A 14203-nucleotide genomic window follows, 5' to 3' on the forward strand; every position below is an offset into this window, starting at 1 on the left:
TCGAAAGTCGAGGTAGGTAGTCCCTTCGTCATCACATCGGCGAACTGCTGATCGGTGGGCACATGTAGAACACGAACACAACCAAGTGCGACCTGCTCCGGACGAAGTGGATGTCGAGCTCGATGTGCTTCGTCCGTCGGTGATGGACAGGGTTGGTAGCAAGGTACACCGCGGAGACGTTATCACAGAAGACGAGCGTCGCCTTGGTGACCTCACAGAGCAACTCCTGAAGTAGCTGACGTAGCCAGGAACACTCCGCAACGGCGTTGGCCACAGCCTGATACTTGGCCTCAGCGCTCGATCGTGATACCGTGGGTTGTCGTTTAGACGACCACAACATCAGAGAGGGCCCGAGGTAGACACAGTAGCCGGAAGTGGAGCGTCGAGTGTTGGGACAACCAGCCCAGTCGGCGTCGGAGTAGGCGACAAGGCTGGTGTCCGGCGAGGCCGTCAGGGTGAGCCCCATGGCTGTGGTGCCACGTATGTACCGAAGTATACGTTTCACGAGAGCCCAATGAGTGTCATGCGGAGCGTGCATGTGAAGGCACACCTGCTGGACAGCATACTGAATGTCCGGACGCGTCAGTGTGAGATACTGAAGCGCATCGACGATGGAGCGGTAGAAGGGAGCGTCGGACGCCGGAGAGCCCTCGACGACGGACACCTTAGCCTTTGTATCGACAGGCGTGGAAGCAGGCTTGCAGTTAAGCATGCCCGCTCGCTCCAGAAGCTCATAGGCATACTTCTGCTGGTGCAGAAAGAAGCCAGTAGCCCGGCGCATGACCTCAATGCCGAGGAAGTAGTGGAGAGCCCCCAAGTCCTTGAGGGCGAACTCAGTGCCGAGGCGAGCTGTGATCTGCTGAAGAAGCGCTGGTGAGGACGCAGTGAGGATGATGTCGTCGACGTACAGTAGGAGGTACGCAGTGGCGGGGCCCTGGTGGTAGACAAACAGGGAGGCATCGGACCGTGTGGACCGGAACCCCTACTGCTGGAGGAAGACCGCGATCCGCTGGTACCAGGCCCGAGCCACCTGCTTCAACCTGTATACGGAACGGGAGAGCAAGCACACATGGTCCGGATAGGCGGCATCGACGAAACCAGTCGGCTGCTGACAGAACACCTGCTCGTCGAGATGGCCATGCAAGAAAGCATTAGACACATCGAGCTGGTGAACAGGCCAAGCGCGAGAAACAGCAAGCTGGAGAACAACGCGAATCGTGCCCGGTTTAACGACCAGGACGAAGGTGTCGGTGAAGTCCACACCGGCGCGCTGGCGAAAGCTGCACACCACCCAACGTGCCTTGTAGCGCTCGAGAGAACCGTCGGGGCGAGTCTTGTGGCGAAAAACCCACTTGCCAGTGATGACATTGGCACGTGGTGGCCGTGGGACAAGCTGCCACGTACAGTTGCGCTGCAGGGCGTCAAACTCCTCATGCATCGCAGCTAGCTAGTTCGGATCCCGAAGGGCTGCGCGAGCGGAGGTGGGGAGCGGGGATGGTGTCGAGGTAGAAGCCGCGCACGCATACTCGTTCGATGGGTAGCGCGTGCTGGGACACAGCGTCCCAGTCTGAGCCCAAGTAACCACACAGGTGAGGGGGGCAGCCACGGTGGCGGGGGCCACGGCGGGTGTCGCGGCGACCGGGGCCATGGCAGGGGCCGAGGCGGGAGCCGCGTCAGGAGCGGCCGCGAGAGCCGCAGCGGTGCCGGCCGAGGGGGCCGCGACGGGGGCCGCGGCGACAGGGGCCGCGGTGGGGGCCACGACAGGGGCGGCTGAGGAGGCCGTTGCGTCGGGGGCCGCGGCAGGAGCCACAGCGCCAGGGGCCGCCGACGCGGGGAGCGCGGGCAGGGCTGGACCCGGGGTGCGGCTGGGCGGTCCGCTAGAGGTGGTGGCAGGGACGAACCGCGTCGCATAAGACTTCGAAGGTGACGGTACCTGCTGAAACGGGAACACGAGCTCATCAAAGTACACATGCCGCAAAGTGAAAACGCGGTGGGAGACCGGATCATAGCACCGGTAACCTTTGGTGTTGGGAGGATAGCCAAGAAAGATGCAAGGGAGGGACCGGGGCGCGAGTTTATGAGGAGCAGTGGACGCGGTGCTAGGGTAACAGAGACACCCGAAAATGCGAAGACCATCATAAGATGGAACCGCACCGAAGAGGAGCTGGTGAGGGGTGTAGTTCCAGCGGGAACAACAGGGGTGAATGTTAATGAGTAGGCTAGCGGTCGCGAGTGCGTCCGGCCAGAACCGAGGAGGCACGTAGGAGTGGAAGAGCAACGTGCGGACACAGTCATTCAGCGTGCGAAGGACGCGCTCGGCGCGACCATTCTGTTGAGACGTGTAGGGGCAGGTGAGGCGAAAGATGGTGTCGTGGAACGCAAGTAAATTGCGGACGAAGACGTTATCAAACTCCTTGCCATTGTCAATTTGCAAGGCGAGAATAGGACGACCGAACTGTGTGGTGACATATGAATAAAAAGCGGTGAGTGTGGCAAGAGCGTCGGACTTGCGACGAAGAGGGAAGGTCCACATATAATGAGTAAAGTCATCCAATATCATCAGATAATATAAATAGCCCGTGTTGCTGGCAACCGGGGACGTCCAAACGTCACTATGCAATAACTGAAACGGAAAGGTGGAAATGTTTGTAGACTCGCTAAAGGGAAGACAAACGTGCTTGCCAAGACGGCAAGCCTCACAAGTGTGGTCGTCGACCTTATTACATGAAAAGGAAAAACTCTGAAAAATCTGACGCATAACGGTGGAGTTGGGATGACCAAGACGGGCATGCCAAAGATCAACACTGGTGGCGAAGGCGGCGGGGTGACGGGTGGTGGTGGCGCCGGAGGGATGCACTGGGTAAAGCTCGTCCGGGCTATCACATCGGTGGAGCACCATCCGTGTACGGGCGTCCTTCACAGAAAAACCGACATCGTCAAGTTATAGGATTCTCACGAGCAAGGCGACAAACGGAAACGAGATTAGTGACTAAGTTAGGAGACACAAGAACATTAGACATATGCACATGAGTGGAAGTAGAAGGAAAAGACATATGACCAACGTGAGTAATGGGTAGAGAGGAACCGTTACCAACAGTGATACGAGTGGGAGTATGAACGAGAGTGGCAGACGTAAGGTTACCGGGATGAGCAGTCATGTGAGCAATGGCGCCCGAGTCCATGTACGAGTCACCACTGACACCATAGGAGCTCGGTGACGGTGCGGAGTGCAGTGCGGCGAGCAAGGCCGGGTCCCACGGCGGTGGCACCTGAGGAGAGTAGGACCCCCCGTAGGCCAGCGCGGGAGCAGCCCTGAAGGCCGGAGCGGCGGCGGCGCCGTAGGTGGGCGCGGCCCCTTAAGCCGGCGCGACGGCGGCGCCATAGGCCGGCGCGGACCCGTAGGCGGGCGCTGGCGGGAGGGCGGCACCATAGCCGCTGTAAGGAGTGGCGTTCTGCGCGGCGAAGAGGGCCTGGTGACCCGCCGGGCGGGGTCCAAGGATGCTCGGAGCCGGAGCCCGAGGGACCAGCATGGAGTACGCGTGGATGACGCCTGTCCACGGGTTGGTGCCGTACGTCCATGAGGGAGTCACCTGCTGCTGCGGGAGTCACCTGCTGCTGCTGACGAGCCCCCCTCCCCCCCTGCGCCTGTTGCTGCTTGCGGCTGCCCACGCGGCGGTTGCCGCGGCGCCCGCCACCCTGCTGCTGGGGGCAGCGGGAGGGGCCGGAGGCGCGGGCGGGAGGGGGAAGTACCTCGGAGGTGCGGGGGGCGGCGGCTGCTGGCGCGGCGCGGGTGGGGCGGCCGATGGAGGGGCGCCACCTGAGGTGCCGACGGCGAGGGCGTGGTGCTGCACGCGCTTCTTGACTCCCTTCATCCGGCGCTCCTCCAACCTCAAGTACGCCACAAACTTGGGGAAGGAGGGCTCCGGCATCAGGGTGAGGTTGGAGGCGGCATTGCTGAAGTCCTCGTTGAGGCCGGCGGTGAGCGTGCTGAGGAGGAGGTCGTCGTCCACCTTGGCTCCAATGTCACGGAGCTCGTCCGCCAACGTCTTTAGGCGACGGCAGTAGTCATGAATGGACTGTTCATCCTGGTGACAGTCAAAAAATTCCTGCTGCAAAAAAACACGGCGCTGAAGCTTGTTGTCGGTGAAGAGGCCGTTCAGCTTGACCCACAGGGCGCAGGCGGCGTCGCCGACGCTCACGACCGTGTGGAACAAGTCCTTGAAGATGGTGGTGAAGAACCACCGGATGATCGTGGCGTCGATCGCGGTCCACTCGGCGTCATTCACCATGGCGCGGGAGTCCACATTGCCATCCACGTGGTCCACGAGATTGTTCTCGCGGAAGAGCAGCGTGAAGTACGTCTTCCACGCGAAGTACGTGGAGTTGGAGGCGTCGAGGATGACGGGGATGCATGTGTGGACGTTGATGTCGTGGATTTCGGCGGGGTCGACGGCGAAGGGGTTGGAGTAGGTGGAGGCGTTGGACGACATGGCGGCGGGGTGGTGGGGAGGCGGCGGCGGCGCGGCTGCAGAGAAGCGGCGCGGTGGCAGGAGGCAGGCGGCGCGGCCGGGTGAGGCGACGCAGCGTCGGGAGGGCACGCGGGGAGGAGAGGCGGAGGCGGCGGCGGCGGCGGCGGCCTGAGGCGGCGGTTAGGGTTAGCGAAAGCAGGGAGATCGACTTGCGATAGATACCATGTAGAGAATGATTTGGTGCATCGATGATTGATTGATCGTGCACTAGGCACATATATATGTGTACAAGGGGTGCGACCGGTATCTTGTCTCCTAAGATACACGTAAATACAGAGGGAGACAGATACTACAGGTACTGCATACAGAACCCATACCTACGTACATATACACATATTCAACATTAGTCATTGGCAGCCTCATTGGTTGCAGTACCGTGTGTGAGGTTTTAGTTTTCTAGGTGCCGTTGTGCAACGACGGTTCGATATTATATTCTCAGCATACAATTTACCAAGGCTAATCTTCTCCATGTCATCCTTCAGTGACTGGGGGATTTCATTACCTCATCTACAAACTTCTCCTTATTTGGAACCACGAAGTTCCTCATTACAGATGGAGTCATATGATTTTCATGGCGTCCTTTACAGCAAAAAACTCAGAAAGACAACATCAGCACCAACAACATCATTTGCAATATTCTTGAGGCTTCCAATGAGATTTGCTTTCTTCTAGCTGCATAAGAAATGTATGTGCTCGTGCATAATGACAATTATGGTTTTGTGGGATTCATATCCGATTAACCTAACATTTAGAGGATTTCAAATAACAAAAATCTTCAGAAGGACGTGGAGTAGCAATTGCAATGGCATCACAAGAACCCCAAATATCAGACTTGTTTCCATCCCAGTGGTCATAGAACACCTTAAGTCGCTTACTGAAGTTCTCTAGATTGATTGTATAGGCTCTTCCGAGCCTGACTTGGCTTTACCAATATCTGTCATCTTTAGTAAGAACTGCATATTAACCAAGTGAACTGCAGGAAAATTGATCCATAGTTTGTAATCATTAGACATTTACCACTTTATAATAAAAGCTAATGCAGTGGACATGCAAAAAATATTTTAAAATCTATGAAGATGCCTAGCAAAACAAGTGAGGTGATAATGCAGAACATTAATGCTTATCACATTTTTATATCCTGTCAATAAAGAGTGCAAACTGATTCAGTTATTCTGAATAGGATACAGGAGAAACAAGAAACATTGGTCTTGTATCATCCGGACAATACCACATTGGTTCGCATGGAAAATCATTTGTTTCGATATAAAATGGTATATATTCCTTCTCTGCCTAAGCTAATCTTATAATCTAGTAATATGATGTTCTGCACATAGTCCTGCAGAACATTAGATGATATTTTGCATGACGGGTGACCAATGGACTACAACCATTATCCTTTCATTCATTACTTAAATATATTTCAAAAATACAGAGTTGCACGCACACATAAAGGCATGTCCAAGGATAGAACATTTTTTAGGGAAATGCAACAGCGGGACACTTATGTACATATCGCAAACATAATTATAACATACACAGTGCATAACCCATTATATATATTGATGCTAAAATAAAAAAACAGTATAATCCAGAAACATTGAAGAAGTACCTTAATTATGATCATTAATAGTGAATATCTCAGCGTTCAAACGGTTTCCTATTCTCAGAGCTTCTCATGTAAAACAGAAAATCTTCAAAAGGGGATCAAATTATCATGTTTAAGCCTAGCTGGATACTCTCTTTTTGGTATATCCATGTTTTCCTTAGTCAAATCATTTTGTATATGTTGTAGACAGACACAAAAACATATCGTTTTTAACTCATGCTTACCCTAAGCCTTCTTACCAATTTTATTGTTCCTTTGGATTGAAATATTTGGCTTATCCTGATCATTTTTCTACTTTATTTCAAATTGTTCAAAATTGCCACGAGCGTAGTAGTGATAGTGATTCGGTTGCTCCATAGGGACCACAGTTCATTTCTCTAGGGTAGATCCCTTTATCACTAAGGCGATTGTTAGGAAAGCGGAGAGGCTGGAATCTGCTCACCATACAATTGTGTACCTGCAAGCACTATCTATTTGTGGAGCATGAACAATGTTATATAGAGCACACAATGATATAAAAACCCATAAGTCTACATTATGCATGTGATCCAAAAAATAAAGTTGAAATAAATTATCCAATATTTTGAACACTAAATAAACCTATATTTGTCCAGCATATATTATACAAAGTTTTTAATATGAAGGTCTGGTCTTCCACCAGTCCTTGACAACCATGACAAGGAAAGGAGATCAAATTCTTGCTTCTTGTCATTGTACCATTCTACTCATACCACAAGACAGAGTAGTCCGAAGCCTTGAATCATACATGTATCTTGTTAAATCTGTAAAGTATGCCTTTTGGTGCAATCAATCATTCGCATGGATAGACAACAAATTTACAGTGAGAACACATTCAGCAATATGAACTTCTCTGGTCTATATCCACAAAAAAATGAAAATAGCATCCTAAGCCCTCTCAATTCCCACCAACAAAATGCAACAAATATTCAATCATGACCTAGCCTAATTAACAAATTCAGAACATACATGGAGAAAGAATAGATAGTAACAGTTCAAAACTTAATCATTCAGAAGTCATAAAATATTTAATCATATATGCAACTTGGCAAGAGATTAGTTTGTTTGGAATACCTCTTGTTGTGTTAGCGCTAATTTAGCATCCCCTGTCAGTAATTGCTTTCTTCAAGTAGCATCAGAACATCCCGTTGTGAGAATAGTACTGACTGGTTTAAAACCAACACATTCTTGGCGAAATAAGACATATTTCTTCTGTGGACAATTAGCACACACACACACATGAACCAAAAGTCAGCTCCATCTTCTTGCAAGACAGAAGAGAAGACCTTGAGGAAATGAAATAGCCAGCAGCCCAGCACCATGTCGATACCATAGGACGATAATGGAAGGACAGGAAAAGTAAACTGGAATACTTACCTTGAAATCCATGTCTCATCCGGCTACAGCCACCCCTAACCATTTGTAGTCCGGCACCACACCTTGGCTAGGTACAACCCCCCACATAAAACGTATAAAGGGTAATATAGACTTTTGACATGGTATACCCACTTTGTACTTGTATACGCTCTGCATACCCCCAGACTGGGCCGGCCCAAGAAGGTGCCCGCAGTAGCGCTCGCACCTACTACAACGCTATGATCGCTAAAAATAATAATTAAGAGCGACCTCGCATGGATTCGAACTCTGCACCTCAACCTTACAAAAAGCACCTACTTACCAGTCAACCCAACAAACTTTTATATGAAGTAAAGAGCGTACCGCTTTAAGAATTAACTCCAACGCAGAATCCGGGCAGTTTTCGGATTTTTCATCTTCTCTTGGAAATTGTTATTTTTTTTAAAAAAAAGCGAGTAATGTTTGAAATCCAGCGATTGTTTCAAGAACTCTAACAAACTTTGAAAAATCAAAAAAAAATAAAACCTTGACTTTCTTGACAGGAACCATTTTTTAAAATCCTAAATATTTATGAAAAAACGAGGAAATTTTTGGAACTTAGAGAACAAAACTTGTTAAGGGGAACATTTTGGAAATTCTGAACAATTTTTCAAAAGCGCTAAAAGTATAAGTAATTCCCAAACATTTTTTGAGTTTTGAGAAAAAATTGTAAACAGGAATAATTTTAACATTCTGAAAAGTTTCTAGAAAACAATAACCTTTTCTGAAATTCTTGTATATTTTTGGAATTTACGAAAAATATATTAAAACACGAGCATTTTTATGAATTTTCTAAAAACTCAATTTTTTTGGGAAACCGCAAGCAATTTTTAAAAAATCGAACATTTTTTTAAAGTTTCAAACATTATGAGAAAACATGAACATTATTAGAGTTTTGAGAAAAATTGTGAACAGAAAGAATTTAACATTCAGAACAATTTCTAGACAAAAATAACATTTTTCGAAAATCCTGTACATTTTTTGAATTTGTGAATACAATTGAAAACAAAGACTTTTTAAAATGCTGAACAACTTTTTAAAATCACGAACCAATTTTGGATTTTCCAAAAAAAACATTGAAATCACAAATAGTTTTTATAAAGGTAAATAAATTTGAAAAGAAAATAAAAAATGAAAAAGGGAGCATGAAAGAATTTGAAAAGGTCAGAAGGGTCCGTATGAGGGCACATTTTTTCGGCATCATCAAATAACCTCATTTTTCTCGTGAGCTTATATGACCAATTCAATGAACCATGCCAATTTATTTGAGTTTTCGGTTTTTTTGCATTTTCTAGAGTTTTGTGAGTGAGCAATACTTGATAAATGGCCAGACTTGACAAAAATTGCATATGATGTGTGACTAGTATGAGCATGCTCATCTGCTGGCAAAAGATAGGTCATTTCATGGATGTCCAAAAATAAACCATATTCAACAGATAGTGTTCACGCAGGAGAGAAGGGTTCGTATGAGAGTACACAAACATTTTGTGAAATTCCAGATTTTTTTAAATTTGTATTGAGAAAAGAATCTGGTATTCTAAAGAAATTTTCAAATTTTTGAACAGGTTTCAAAAAGAATAATAAAGTTCAAGAAGGAGAAAATCAATTAACGAAAAAGAGAAGAATAACATAAAATTAAGAGAAGAAAAAAAATGCTTAGGCCCTAGAAAATAAAAGAAGTTCCAAAAAATATTCGCAAATATGAAAAAATGCTGGCAAATTTAAAAAAAAAGTGTTCACATCTTCACCATGTGCATGCCCACCAGTTGACCAAAGTTGATGTCCTTTTTTGAATGTCCAAAAAAATAGCATGTTCAACCTAAGGTTTCCAGATAGGCGAGAAGGCTCCGTTGAGAGCACGTTGTTTCTCAACATCCGTTAAATGACTTCATTTTTTATTGACTTGTATGATCAATTCAAGGCACCATGCCAAGTTGTTTTGGATTTCTACAAATTTTGCAATTTCTGGATTTTCCTTAGTAAAAAGAGGGCGATAAATGGCCGGATGTGACGCAACTTGCATATGGTGTCGAAAATAATTCGAACCTGGCATGGATGCCTACCATGAGAATGCCCACCTGCTTGTAAAAGTTGGGGTCATTTCAGCCATGTCCGAAAAACAGACCATGTTGAACGGAGGTGCTCGGGGAGCCCAGAAGGGGCCGTAATGAGAGCATGTTTTTTTGACATCTTCAAATGACTCCAATTCTTTCCCATAATCTTAAATGGCCAATTCAAGGCACCATGCCAAGTTGTTTGAGGTTTTAATAATTCTTGCATTTTCTGGAGTTTTCTCGATGAAAAATGGCTGATACATGCTTGGACGTGATGCAACTTGTTACTTGCATATAGTGTCAAAATTTGTTCAAACCATGGCATGCCCACCTACTGGCAATAGTTGGATCATTTCACGCATATCCAAAAAATAGACCATGTTCAACTGGGGTTGTTCGGGTACGCGAGATGGGTCTGTATGAGAGCTCGTTTTTTTCCGGCATCGTGAAATGACCCAAAAAATTCCATGAGTTTATATAACCAATTCAAGGCACAATGCCAAGTTGTTTGAGTTTTTGATTTTTTTTTTGCAATTTATGGAGTTTTCTCGATGAAAAATGGACGACAAATGGCCGAACGTGACGCAACTTGCGTATGGTGTCAGAAATCGTTCAAACCTGGCATGATTGCATGCCATGGTCATGTCAACCTACTGGCAAAAGTTGGGGTCATTTCATGCATGTCTAGAAGTATACCATGTTCAATGGAGGTTGTTCGGGTAGGTCACATGGGATCCATTTGAGAGTACATTCTTTGGCATCTTCAAATGACCCCAAATTTTTTCATGAGCTTTTATGACCAATTCAAGGCACCATCTCAAATTGTTTGAGTTTTCGACAATTCTTGCCTTTTTTGGAGTTTTCTTGGTGAAAATGACCAATAAGTCATGCAACTTGCATAAGGTGTCGGAATCGTTCAAATCTGGCATAGATGCCTACCATGCGCATGCCCATCTGCTAGCAAAAATTAGAGTGGTCTCAAGAATGTCCAAAACTAGACCATGTTCAACGGAAGGTGCCCGTGTAGGCCAAAAGACTCTGTCTAGGAGCACGTTGTTTGTCGACATCTTCAGTTGTTGTATGGGGTTGACATTTTAGTTTTTAGGTTTGCTAACCAATATTGTAAAATGAATGAATGGTACAAAACCAAATTTTTGGTTTCTACCACCTGGATAAGCGATGGCATCGCTCCGACCGGGCGCCTGTTGGGCCGGCCCAAGAGTTCGCAGATTTGAATAAAGTTCATCGATGTTGAAAAAATGTTCACGAATTTGATTTTTTTTGCAGATTTAAAAAAATCACCCAAAAAGTTCGAGAAAATGAGAAAGTTCAAGAATTTGTTTTTTAAATTCCCACAAATGAAAAAAATGGAAAAGAAAAAATCCAGAATAAAACAAAACAAAATCCGGTGTTAAAACACATGAATTTTTTTCCCGAAAATTCACAAAGTTACATTAGCCACATATAAGAAGCCAAAAAAATTAAGTGTTCAACAATTTTTTTCAAAATGTTAGTCCTGAAGTTTGCACACTCCCCATATTTCTTTAAAAGTGTTCAAATGTTGCTTGGAAAAAATGTTCTAAACATTTTGAACTAACATATCTCCTTAATTTTTTTTGAAATGTTCATGCTTGTAAAAAACATTATTCATTTTTTTAAATGTTCATGCTTTTATGAAAAATGACGTTTTCAAAATGAGTTCAAGTGGTTTACAAAAAGTTGGATTATGAAACATTATTCAATTTTTAAAAATTCATTCATAATTTCCTTTGTGTTACTCCCTCCACTAAGGTTTATCGGGTCTGAGAGGCACCAAAACTTGTACCATGTTTACTAGGCTGCTGCATAGTTTATCAAAAAAAAAAAGGCTGCTGCATTTAAGCACGTCCCTTCATTCCCTCGTCTCTCTATGAAAGCTAGCGCATGGGTCTTCTTGATTGGATCAGGCAGTAGCCATTGCATGCACAGGTTAGTTAATAGGCCTAATTAATGTGATTAGTTGAGATTTATTTCCAATTTCTTCTGTGCGTTTTTCGTGGCCTTCCCATATCGGCTCATAGGCCCGATAAATCCGTCCGGAGAGGTTCTTAAGTTTGCACTCTCATAATTATTCACAAACATTAGTCGGCTCAATTGGTGAGTGACTAAACTTCATGTGTAAGAGGTCTGTGGTTCAATTCTTAGCAGCGGCATGTATTTTGTGAATTTTTACATCTCGGGTCACGCTCCCTGCAGCCTTTTATCAATGGGCCGGCCCAGTCGAGGGGTGTCTCCAACGCCATATAGTATTTTAAAAAAGACCATCCTACCCGATACGAAAAAATCTCATGCGTTGATGTGTTTAGGGGGGTTGTACCGAAGAAAAAGTGTTTCGTGAAGAGCTCTTTTACAGTACCCTGCAATGAATATGAGCCGTCTATTCTCGAAATCAAAGGGTGGTGGTCGATCTATACTGCTCAACTAGGCGACTGCCATCGCCAGCAGTACCGATGACACCGGACGCTCCGCGTGCAGCAGTATACTTTTTGTGAGGGTAATTTAGGGAGAGAAAAACTAGCCGGCTCGACCAAGCGAACCTGTTCGTTCGCTTCCCTTTTCATGCTGCCCCATGCATGCGCCCGCAGGCTAGGATTCCGGCGGCCGCCTCGTCGCCTTCACACTCTCGGCCGTGCTTGTGGAACGAAGCTGCTACGCCACCGACCATGCTCGTCGACCGCGGCACGCGCTCACGGCCTAACTCGTCTTGACGAGGATTCTTCTTCCTCCCTTCCTCTGTGCCGGCGACAACCGTGGCATCTCGTCTTCCTCCGCGTCCCCTTCCTTGGCATGCTGGTGGACCAAGCGCTCAGAGGTACGGTCCAGGTCATCCGCTCGCGGAGGATGGTGGCGGGAGCGCGCTGGGAAAGAGGGACGCGGTGGCGAGTTCGACGATGGTGGAGCGGGCTGGTTGGCTACGTCGAGTTGGCGGCTGCGGCAGGTAGTGCAACGGCCGATGCCTCAACCAGGGCGAACAGAACGGCTGATTGCTGATGGGTTAGCGTTATCTTAGAAAACGGGAAAATGACTAGAACTACCCCACGGAATCAACGGTAGATGATTGTATACTGTTACCTCCCATCTTTAACAGTATAGGGTATCTAAAAAACCTCTTCGTGAAACCCTCGTCTGCTTGCAGTATAGAATAGATTTACGGCAAGCTGCCAAATTCTCCAAAGCAAATTGAGGCAAAGTGACACCAAGGTAGCCACGAACATCCAGGATTAGGCCACTACGTACCCCCAGCGTATTGCTGCAACCTGGTGCTCAACAACGCTAGCGACAGATGATGATTCGCATGTGTGGCAAGCAACATCGGAGAAGAGCGGAGACGTGGCCGACCAAACCAATCAGTCAACGCCGCCGAAACGAAGACACACTGCAACCAACCATTAGACTCGGCTGACAAACCAGCTAATGGCGACGAACCAAGCCTCACGAATCCACCCCTTCCCTAGCCCCATCCCCAAACACCACAGATCCATCAAATCTTGGAGCCCCTCCCTTCTCACCCCAACCCTCAACCGAAAGCAGCAGTCGGGAAAACACGACCGCCGGTGGCTTCTCCACCTTCCCCAAATCGCCTCTTCTCTTTCCCGAAGATGCGCAGGTGCAAGACGGGCGGTGAAATTGTTACCGACCAACATGGTGTACGCAGAGCTGAACCGACACGGAGGAAGTCGCAAGCTAGGGGCTGACCTACGGCCCCATGGTGCGATATCACGTTGACCAGCGTGGTCCACATCGGGGAAAAAACGTAGAAGCGCTGGGAGGGCTCGATTTCTTGGGAGCTTAGTAACTGTATCGATATACGGATTGCAGCCTTGCCTTGCATCGAAGGGCACTCTGCTTCTCATCCACTGCAACTGCAAGCTCCACCTCCACACACAACCAGACGCAGCAGCCAGCTAAATATGACGCAGAAGATCGTGATCGCGGTGCAGATGGCGAGCAGCAGGTGCCGGTCCAAGGCGCTGGCGCTGGTGGCGGCCACGCCCGGAGTGGATTCGGCGGCGCTGGCGGGAGATAGGAAGGACCAGCTGGTGGTCGTCGGCCACGGCGTCGACTCCGTCAACCTCACCAGCGCGCTGCGTAGGAAGGTCGGCCACGCGCAGCTGCTGCAGGTCGTCGATGTCAAGAAGGAGGACGGGAAGAAGCCGCCGGCCGCCGTGGTCGAATGCTACGCGCACTCCGGGTACTCCTACCCGTACGGCTACTACTACCCATCGCAACCGGCGGCGGTGAACGTCTTCTACGAGCTGCAGCACTACCCTGCTGTTGCCGCCGTCGAGGCGTACGGGTACCCGTGCTCGCGGCCCGAGCCGGGCACCTGTTCGGTAATGTAGATATGGAAGGAGGAATTTGTTGGTTAATCCTGTCGCGTGTATCTACTACAGTAGTGTTCAGCCTAAGCTATAGGGTCGAATTTCAGTTAGTTAAGCTGGCATCAATTTCAGGTCTTGTGTTTGCTTAGATCCTATTCCTATGTAATCGCCTGTGACCTGCAGCTCAAAGCCTCAAAGGGCAGAGTTTCTAACAAGCAGACCGTCGGCATGACAAGTCCG

At 47.8% G+C, this 14203-nt stretch overlaps 1 protein-coding gene across 1 annotated transcript; it reads left to right on the forward strand.

The window, feature by feature from the left end:
• The first annotated feature begins 13544 nt into the window (after positions 1-13544).
• On the forward strand, positions 13545-13984 carry LOC119350163 (heavy metal-associated isoprenylated plant protein 47-like). The gene has a single exon (XM_037618127.1). The coding sequence runs from the start codon at positions 13553-13555 to the stop codon at positions 13982-13984; it is 432 nt and encodes a 143-aa protein (XP_037474024.1). The 5' UTR covers positions 13545-13552.
• Positions 13985-14203: the final 219 nt, after the last annotated feature.

This window comes from Triticum dicoccoides, chromosome 1B, assembly GCF_002162155.2.
Source record: "Triticum dicoccoides isolate Atlit2015 ecotype Zavitan chromosome 1B, WEW_v2.0, whole genome shotgun sequence".
NCBI classification, from domain to species: domain Eukaryota; kingdom Viridiplantae; phylum Streptophyta; class Magnoliopsida; order Poales; family Poaceae; genus Triticum; species Triticum dicoccoides.